Below are 9887 nucleotides of genomic sequence, written 5' to 3'. Positions count from 1 at the left end.
AAAAGGTACTGGGTCCCTCATAAAGCTACCTGGAAAACAATATCCCCATACTCACATGACTGTTTACAAAAAAAAAAAAAAAAAAAGTAAATCTTAAACTTTATTCCCGGACTATTTTTTTTTTTTAACAGTAGGCCATTTCTAAATACTTATACTGAATGGAATATTGCATTAGGTGCTTTACTACCTTAACCTTTCTGTGGCATTAAATGATATACAGTATTTTCAAAAGATTAATTATTTGGGGGGATTTATTTACTATAAAGAAACACATAAGGGGGCTTCCCTGGTGCCGCAGTGGTTGGGAATCTGCCTGCCAGTGCAGGGGACACGGGTTCGATCCCTGGTCCGGGAAGATCCCACATGCCATGGAGCAACTAAGCCTGTGCGCCACAACGACTGAGCCTGTGCTCTAGAGCCCATGAGCCACAACTACTGAGCCTGTGTGCCACAACTACTGAAGCCTGCGTGCCTAGAGCCCGTGCTCCTCAGCAAGAGAAGCCACTGCAATGAGAAGGACGTGCACCGCAAGTAAGAGTAGCCCCCGCTCGCCGCAACTAGAGAAAGCCCACGCGCAGCAACCAAGACCCAACACAGCCAAAAATAAATAAATTTATAAAAAGAAAAAGAAACACATGAAGCACATTATCAATATTAACTATTTACAAATAATTTAGTTTCAAAGAGCATTATTAAAAATGTACAGATTTCAATGTTAATTTCTATATGCAGCATTTAATCAAGTAATTTTAGAACAAGATGCACTAAATTGAAAAAAGTTAGACAATGTAGAAATTCCGCATTTTGGATTAATTTACTTTTAAGTCCAAATAATAGAATTCTCTGCACAATTACTAAGTGTGCAGTTTCAAACAGTAGTTAGCATCCTTTTGAGGTGCTTTGAAATGCTTCTCCCATACTGAACCAATCTTAAATTATCCACAGTAATAGAGAAAAAGGAATCTTACACAGATAACTACTACTGAAAGATAATCTTCACCTCATTTTATTAGCCCAAATAACCTTTCAACAAAGTCATTAACAAAAAGCAAAATTAACTGCCTTGAGTTGCAGGTCTTGCTGTTTTTCCTGCCATTATCGATGGAAATGAATAATGAAAAGGCCAAGGAATTGACAGACTTAATCATACTATTCTAACGAAGGCCTCTCTATTTATAAGACAGGGCCAAGGTGCCCTGAGAGAAAAAGACATATGAAAACTGGAAGACGAGGCAGGCCAAGTATGAAAACTTGATTCAGGCCTGAAAAATAGTACTAAAATAGAGCAGTACCAAAGCAAACAGACAACCAGCAACAAAAACAAAACAACTCAGCTAAAAAAATAATTAGGAAAGAAAAGCTTATTTCAAACCCATAGAAGTATTTGTGTATATCACTTTTAAATTCAACAAAAAATGTTTTGTTTTTTAATCACAGTTTTTTAATGCTCAAATTAGCATCCTCTTTTGAAATACTAAAATAGCTGTCCAATTTTTAGTTAAGATTTGATCTTCCAATCTACAATTGAGCTATTTCTTTATTACATGTTTATATTTATACTGCCTTTGATCCAACTTGTTTGTATTTACTATCACTATGTTCATTTGCTTTCTCTGCCTGGAACATTAAGTGTATTTTTATACGTGTGTGTGTGTGTGTGTGTGTGTGTGTGTGTGTGTGTGTGTGTGTGTGTGTGTGTGTGTGTGTGTGTATACACATATATATGTATATATGGATTTTTTAAATTCTGAAAGTATTTATTCAGAATGAGAAATCACAACAAAATAGAAAGTTTTAAAAACTGACAATACCATAAAATCCAGAAAAAGCAATAGTTAGCTGCCTGACACAGCTCTGTAATACTTTCCCCCTGTGTTTTGCAGGAGCATCTTCTTTGACTGCTTCTTCATATAACAATAATTTTGTAATATAATTTTAGATAGGAAGAACAGAAAAATAATTCTGTCTTTCCTCTAGCATGTTTGGTCAAAATTTGTTTTTGTTAACAACAGATTAGAAGTGTTTCCTTCAGTTTCCTAACTCATTATTGATAGTGAGTAAATCTGGGGGGGCTGTTGCCAAATTTGGAAGTAACCAAATTTTTAAAAATTCTAAAGGTACACACTTTGAACTGGTCTTTAATTACGTCTGATGATACTGTTGTTACACGCTAAATAACTCTGGACAATCTACAGTCTACACTAGAACTAAGGAGGCTCTATGAGCCACACCATGAAGACTATGCTTATAACTAGGGAAGAAAGGAAACAGCCCTATATTCATTCCCTGGCTGGGACCTTGTGAAGACTACCTGATCCATCCAGCTGTTGAGATGATTTGCCTAGACCTAAGATCAAAGCATGTTCCTTAGCTTATGCCTATCATGAAGCCAAGACTTCATAGACTTGCCCTGTATACTGATACAGCTCTATGACTTCTGGGTAACGTGGCTCCCTTACTCAGAAGAGTGTCTATTTCCCTCTCCTTGACTCTATACTCTCCACTCTCTTAGCAGGACCCCTTTCAGAGTTTATGGTAAATGCAAGTCTCCAATTGACTCAAATGTTCTCCAGCCGAGTACTGCTCTAGCTACTACCAGCAGCCCAAGCTCTGATCCTGACCCTCCAGATCAGCATTATCCATGGCTGTCTAAAACCTTGCACAGAAATTAATCTCCAGATTTCCATCTACAATTAACATTACATTCAAGTGGTAAATTTGTTCTGTTCTCCAAAAGAATGATTGGATGAATATTTAAAAGTAAATGCCTTTTTGTGCACCAAAGGAAACAATCAACAGAGTGAAAAGGCAACCTACAGAATGGGAGAAAATACTTGCAAACCATAAATGAGATAAGGATTAATATGCAGAATATATAAAGAACTCCTGTAACTCATTAACAAAAAATCAAATAACCCAGTTAAAAAATGGTCAAAGGACTTGAATGGACATCTTTTCAAAGAAGATATACAAAGGGCCAATAAGTATATGAAAAGATACTCATCATCACTAATCATCAGGAAAATAAATGCAAATCAAAACCACAACAAGCTATTACCTCATACCCTATAGAATAGGCACTATCAAAAAATAACAATTGTTTGGTGAGAATGTAAAAAAATTGGATCACTTGCACATTGTCGGTAGGATTGTAAAATGGTGCTTCTCTTACGGAAAATAGTATGGAGGTTCCTCAAAATGTTAAAAATAGAACTACTATATGATTCAGCAATCTTACTTCTACATACATATCTAAAATAATTGAAAACAGGATCTCAGAGAGACCTCTGCACATCCACGTTCACTGCAACATAATTCACAATGGCCAACATGTGGAAGCAAGCTAAGTGTGCGTGACAGATGAACAGATAAAGAAAATGTGGGATACACATACAATGGGATATTATTCCATCTTAAAAAAGAAAAAAATCTTGTCATATGCTACAACACAGATGAACCTTGAGGACATAATGCAAAGTCAAATAAGCCAATCACAAAAAGACAAACACTGAATGATTCCACTTGTATTAAGTATCTAATGTAATCAGACTCATAGAAACAGAATGTAAGATGGTGGTTGCCAGGGACTGGGAGCAGGGGAAATGGGGAGTTGTTGTCCAATGGGTAGAGTTAAAGTCAAACAAGATGAAAAAGTTCTAGAGAAGTGCCATACAACAAAGTGTATACAGTTAATACTGTACTGTACACGTAAAAATTGTTGAGGGTAAATTCACAAGTGTTTTTTTTACCACAAAAATAGTACATGCCTCTGCTTTATTCCATATCCTCCAGTCTAGCAATAGCTCCTCTAGCAGTTTAACATCCTGGATTATAGCATTAGACTCGGCATCCAACTTAAATTCTCCATTCTCATTGATATGAATAATATCTTCACCACAGCAACCTTCAAGAAGGGTCTATGGAAAAATAACATTAATACAAGATGCATCAACAATTAGTTAATCCAAAAATTCAACAGAAATATTAAGCTTTCAATCTTAGCAGTCATAACATTAAATTCAAAGGAAAACTAGTGAATAACTCAACCTTTCACCAAGTATCTTTAAATTGTTTTGTAAAACAATTCAAGTAATGCGAAAACCCCCAAATTTCAAATATTTATAAATGACTATTCATTTTCAAATATGGGGTAAAAGAAGCTACATCCTATTTTTTAAATTCAATGAATCTGTTGGGTTTTAAATTTTTTCCAAGAAGCATTCATGCCACAAATGTATGGATCTTGACAGTTTCAAGAGTTGGGGGTTTGGGGGCGTGGGAAGGGGCAGGGGAAGAGGCATGGTCTTTTGCCTTAGAGAGAAATACTTTCACAATGTTACCAAGTGCTTTTAGTTAGAAAGGTACTTAAATATATGATGACAGCTGGATCACAATAAAAGCTAATAAGACTTTAAGATGCTAACTCTATAGCAGCATTGCCTAATGGGAACGGCACAGCACTAGGTGTCTGGAGAACTAGGTTCTCTTCCATAACTGTGGGAGCTGAAGCAAACAGCAGTCTCTCTGTGGGTTTCACTTTCACTAATCTACAGAATGAGGGGCCGGCCAAGGAGACATCGCTGGCTAATCAAGATCTAAAAATCTTAATTTTTTTCTTTTACTCTTCTAAAATGTTTTAAAGGCAATTAAAATGGAATTATTTAAATGATGAAAAACCCAGAAGAGCCTTACTTTGATTAAATATATACTATTGAGTTTCCTTCATTTTCTTCAGGAATAACTGAAACACAAAACTCTATTATTGGAAGACTTTAATGAAGAGGTATCACTGCATATGAAACTCTGAGAATAAGTTGCTGTTGTTGTTTTTTATAGCGTCAAGAGCCACTTTCATTTCTTTTTTTTTTTTAGAAGATGTTGTGGGTAGGAGTTTATTAATTAATTAATTTATTTTTGCTGTGGTGGGTCTTGGTTTCTGTGTGAGGGCTTTCTCTAGTTGTGGCGAGTGGGGGCCACTCTTCAGCGCGGTGCGCGGGCCTCTCACTATCGCGGCCTCTCTTGTTGCGGAGCACAGGCTCCAGACACGCAGGCTCAGTAGTTGTGGCTCACGGGCCTAGTTGCTCCGTGGCATGTGGGATCCTCCCAGACCAGGGCTCGAACCCGTGTCCCCTGCATCAGCAGGCAGATTCTCAACCACTGCGCCACCAAGGAAGCCCCAAAGAATAAGTTTTATGAGAACCTACCTTCAAAATGTGAAAGCCCACAATGCATTTTTGTTTGATCAACACCTGATGAATCATGGAAAGTCCATTACAATTTTCTAATTCATGTATTCTCTGTTGGTTGTATTTAATTAATGAGAGTATAATTCTCAGTGCTAATGCTTGAGTTTCTTCACAGATACTGAGTTCCACAACCTAAAAAAAAAAGTAGATATATTTTTTCTAATTTGTTGAGATTAAAAATTTAACATGTGTGGTTATCTTCCATTATGTAACGTCAACCCATTCATTTCATTTGAAAGCTTTTCTTTTTTTATTGCTGACACTGTTTGTAATTACTTAAGAATTGTAAAGAAACAAAACTAAAAACCATAAATTCTCACCTCACACCAGTCAGACTGGCCATCATCAAAAAATCTACAAACAATAAACGCTGGAGAGGATGTAGAGAAAAGGGAATGCTCTTGCACTGTTGGTGGGAATGTAAATTGATAAAATGATACAGCCACTATGGAGAACAGTATGGAGGTTCCTTAAAAAACTGAAAATAGAAGTACCATATGACCCAGCAATCCCACTACCGGGCAAATACCCTGAGAAAACCATAATTCAAAAAGAGTCATGTACCACCATGTTCACTGCAGCTCTATTTACAATAGCCAGGACATGGAAGCAACTTAAGTGTCCATCAACAGATGAATGGATAAAGAAGATGTGGCACATATACATAGTGGAATATTACTCAGCCATAAAAAGAAAAGAAAATTGAGTTATTTCTAGTGAGGTGGATGGACCCAGAGTCTGTCATACAGAGTAAGGTCAGAAAGAGAAAAACAAATACTGTATGCTAACACATATATGTGGAACCTAAAAAAAAAAAAAAAAAGTTTCGGAAAAACCTAGAGGCAGGACAGGAATAAAGACACAGACGTAGAGAATGGACTTGAGGACACAAGGAGGGGGAAGGATAAGCTGGGACGAAGTAAGAGAGTGGCATGGACATTATATACGCTACCAAATGTAAAACAGATAGCTAGTGGGAAGCAGCCGCATAGCACAGGGAGATCAGCTCGGTGCTTTGTGAACGCCTAGAGGGGTGGGATAGGGAGGGGTGGGAGGGAGAGAAGGAAGAGATATGGGAACATATGTATATGTATAACTGATTCTCTTTGTTATAAAGCAGAAACTAACACAGCATTGTAAAGCAATTATACTCCAATCAAGATGTTAAAAAAAATAATGGGGCTTCCCTGGTGGCGCAGTGCTTGAGAGTCCGCCTGCCGATGCAGGAGACGCGGGTTCGTGCCCCGTTTCGGGAAGATCCCACATGCCGCGGAGCGGCTGGGCCCGTGAGCCATGGCCACTGAGCCTGCGCGTCTGGAGCCTGTGCTCCGCAAATGGGAGAGGCCACAACAGTGAGAGGCCCGCAAAACGCAAGGAAAAAATAAAAATTAAAAAAAAAAAATGAATACACAGTACAAAAAAACCCCCATATTCCATGTTCATTTGTCTCTTAAATATTCTATAAATTGACTAGAATAACACTGATAACCTTAGAATTCAGTAGCATTAGTGATCTGAAATGTCAGCAAAATGCCTCAAATTTTTGATGATTAGTCACTCAACAAACAGGATCTGTGTTCTGTGCTGTGGGAGATGAAGAAGTAATAGGCATGCTACCTGCCTCCGATGGGGGTCAAATGACAAGACGTACGTATAGAAACTATGGATTGTGACTTGTACTTCGATTCCCCCAGTGCTTTCTGGAAACTACTATATGGAAGAAACACACACCTTATTATGATGATAAAAGGCAAAGAAGAGTGAGACACTGAGAACGCACGAAAGCATAAAAACTACTTCTGACTCCACTCTGCTCAGCACAGGGAAGCCTACATGGAGAAGATGGCCTGGAGAGAGAGCGAAACCCTGGGAAGCAGGGATAAATGGGTGGCCGGGGTGGGCCACAGTCAGGAGAGAGGCGAAGATTGGAAGTTCATGGTACATCTAGGAGAATGCAGATTGCCTATTTGGTTGGATGGTGGACATAAGGCTCAAAAGGCAGGCTATAACACACCACTGTAGAGCAATTATACTCCAATAAAGGTGTTAAAAAAAAAAAACAGGCAGGCTATACGTGTAAGGATTTTTTTAAAATTTATTTTTGGCTGTGTTGGGTCTTCGTTGCTGTGCACAGGCTTCCTCTAGTTGCAGCGAGCAGGGGCTACTCTTTGTTGCGGGGCACGGGCTTCCCATTGCGGTGGCTTGTCTTGTTGCGGAGCACGGGCTCTAGGCACTTGGGCTTCAGTAGTTGTGGCTCGCGGGCTCTAGAGCGCAGGCTCCGCAGTTGTGGCGCATGGGCTTAGTTGCTCTGCGGCATGTGAGATCTTCCTGGACCAGGGATCGAACCCCTGTCCCCTGCACTGGCAAGCGGATTCTTAACCACTGCGCCACCAGGGAAGTCCCACGTGTAAGGATTTTAAGGAGACTGAATTTTATTTTTGTAGGAAAGGATGGATATTGAACAAAGTTTCTAAGTTTTAAGTGTAAAAACATACTTTAAAAGTCTTACTGGCAAGATCCTGTATGTATGCAAGATAAAAAATTAACCATTTTCTTTAGGATCTAGTCACTGTGTAAAAGTAAACATAACAAAATTATATTCAATAACTTGATGAAAGAGGAAAAACCGTTTTGAAATTATACAAAGCTATAAAAGTAGATCACAAAATGCTAAGTTAAATGAAAAGCTTTTAATTTTAAAACACTAGGTACTAGATGCAAAAAAAAAGTTTGAAAAAGTAAAAGGAGGAAAGACAGCTTAGAGTATGGCGGATCAAATGCTAATCAAATATTTGTAAGAACAGTAACAATAACAACAAACACTGATATGTCTCATCGCAAAATTAACCAAAAGGTTAAAAGAAAGAAGGCTGGTTAGGGAGACAGTATGATAATGTTGCAGAAGTTATACTTAAGGAGAAAATTTTGAGGATGAAAAAAGATCAGGGCAGCTTTAATTAAACAAGGATATGGACCACAAGGAAGTAGAAATGATTTGTACTGAAGAGAGACCATTTGTACCCCCATTTGGATTTTACCAATCCCCGAAACAGTCACATATACTATTGACTGCCTACTCTGCATCAGGAAAGATATCGTGCTGGCCCTCAGATGACTAAATAGAACAGATAATTAAACATGTTTCTCTAAAACAGTACCTATGGCATGAGTCAAAATTTTTGTATTTCTCCTTCGCTTTAAATAAACTTCAAACCCGAACAAATTATTTTTGTACTTATTTGACCTTTTTTTCCCCCATGCATCTGGAAGCTTCAAGGGAAAAACAAGTTTCACACAAACATTATTTTAAGGAATACATTTCTTCTATATTTTTACTATGGTATGCTTTTCTTTTTTCTCACTGGCAATTTTAAATCGCGTACATTTAACACTTAATTGTTCTAATTGCATTTCTGGATAATACGAAACTTCTAAAATCTTCATAAATTAAAAAGAAATTTTAATCAAAAATTACCTGTGGCAGAAAGTTTGATGACACTCTAAACAATATGTGCTTTTTTAATCTTAAAAGTTTAATATAGTTGATATATAGCTCTATTTGTATTCGAAAACAAATCCTAAAATGTATCATTAATAAAGAGGTAGTTTCTCCTTAAATAAAATTATAAGCAGTGATTCTTACCCTAGCAAAGAGAAAGACAAATATACCAGTTCCACCAATTTCGTGCAGAATGCCTTGAAGGGTTTTACATTCAGTGGGCCGGAGATTCTTTAGATGATAAGGTTCTAAAAAGATGCTGTGAACTTCTTTTGAGCTGAAGGGTCTTTGAGAGAGTTGTGTTTTCATTTGACCTTTAAGTCTAATAACTGGCTCATAGATGGTGTACTGAGCAGGACAGTAAGTGGTATACACAACTGAAAGATTTTCCTGGAACACAAATATTTTCCTTCAGTAACTAAACAAAGTTTAAAAAGTAAGTTATTAACTAGCAAATGAATATTTCAAAGTGAAAAGACAACCAACAAATCTTTTTCTTTGTTTTAAAAAAGAAAGACACTACACTAAACAAAGATGGACGTGAGAAGCAAGACAGCTCCCCACAAAGGAAAAGATCCGTTTCATTTAGCAGTGATCAATATGTGTAAACCACATCAAGGCTGAGAAAAATTCCAGCTTTGATCTTTTGAGAATAAACATGAAATTATACCTATTATCACCGATAACAACAAGCCCATACCACACTCATTGCATGCCAGGCAGTGTTCTATGCATTTATAAATATTAACCAATCTTTACAACCCTATGAGTTGGAGACTCTGGGTCAATGTATTCAAATGTATCTTGGTCTTGAATTTGCTCATGGGCTGCCTACTCACTTAAACATGACTCTAAACTAGATCATTCTTTCTACTAGAATAAAATTCCAGACTATCAGTGTACCTAACTGAAATTGAATGGAACTTTCAATATTTCTCCCATGCAGAGGGTAGTTTTGATCAGGTTCTGGCTGTCTGTCAAATATTCTATTAACTACTCTTTTAAAATGATGGTAAATTTTAAATGCAAAATATACTCTGAGGCGCTCTCCGTGGAGGCAGCTGCAGGAGCTCAAGCTTAGGGAAATCAGGTAGATTCAAGATCTTCTCACAGAAGCCGTGGCGGGTGGCGGGGCGGGGGGG

At 37.6% G+C, this 9887-nt stretch overlaps 1 protein-coding gene across 2 annotated transcripts in view; it reads right to left on the bottom strand.

Annotated features, from left to right (window-relative positions):
• LYST (lysosomal trafficking regulator) overlaps positions 1 to 9887 on the bottom strand; it is a 160712-nt gene that overhangs the window by 103334 nt on the left and 47491 nt on the right. For both annotated transcript variants that reach the window (XM_007452943.1, XM_007452944.1), the window contains exons 16-18: positions 8890 to 9135; positions 5205 to 5378; positions 3768 to 3917 (exon numbers count right to left, since the gene is read on the bottom strand). In XM_007452943.1, coding sequence (XP_007453005.1) covers positions 3768 to 3917; positions 5205 to 5378; positions 8890 to 9135 — 570 coding nt within the window. The remainder of the gene's footprint in view (positions 1 to 3767; positions 3918 to 5204; positions 5379 to 8889; positions 9136 to 9887) is intronic.

Source organism: Lipotes vexillifer, unplaced genomic scaffold, assembly GCF_000442215.2.
Source record: "Lipotes vexillifer unplaced genomic scaffold, Lipotes_vexillifer_v1.1 scaffold1088, whole genome shotgun sequence".
NCBI lineage: Eukaryota > Metazoa > Chordata > Mammalia > Artiodactyla > Lipotidae > Lipotes > Lipotes vexillifer.
Note: the sequence above shows the minus strand (reverse complement) of the source record. Positions and strands in the feature narration are given on the sequence as shown.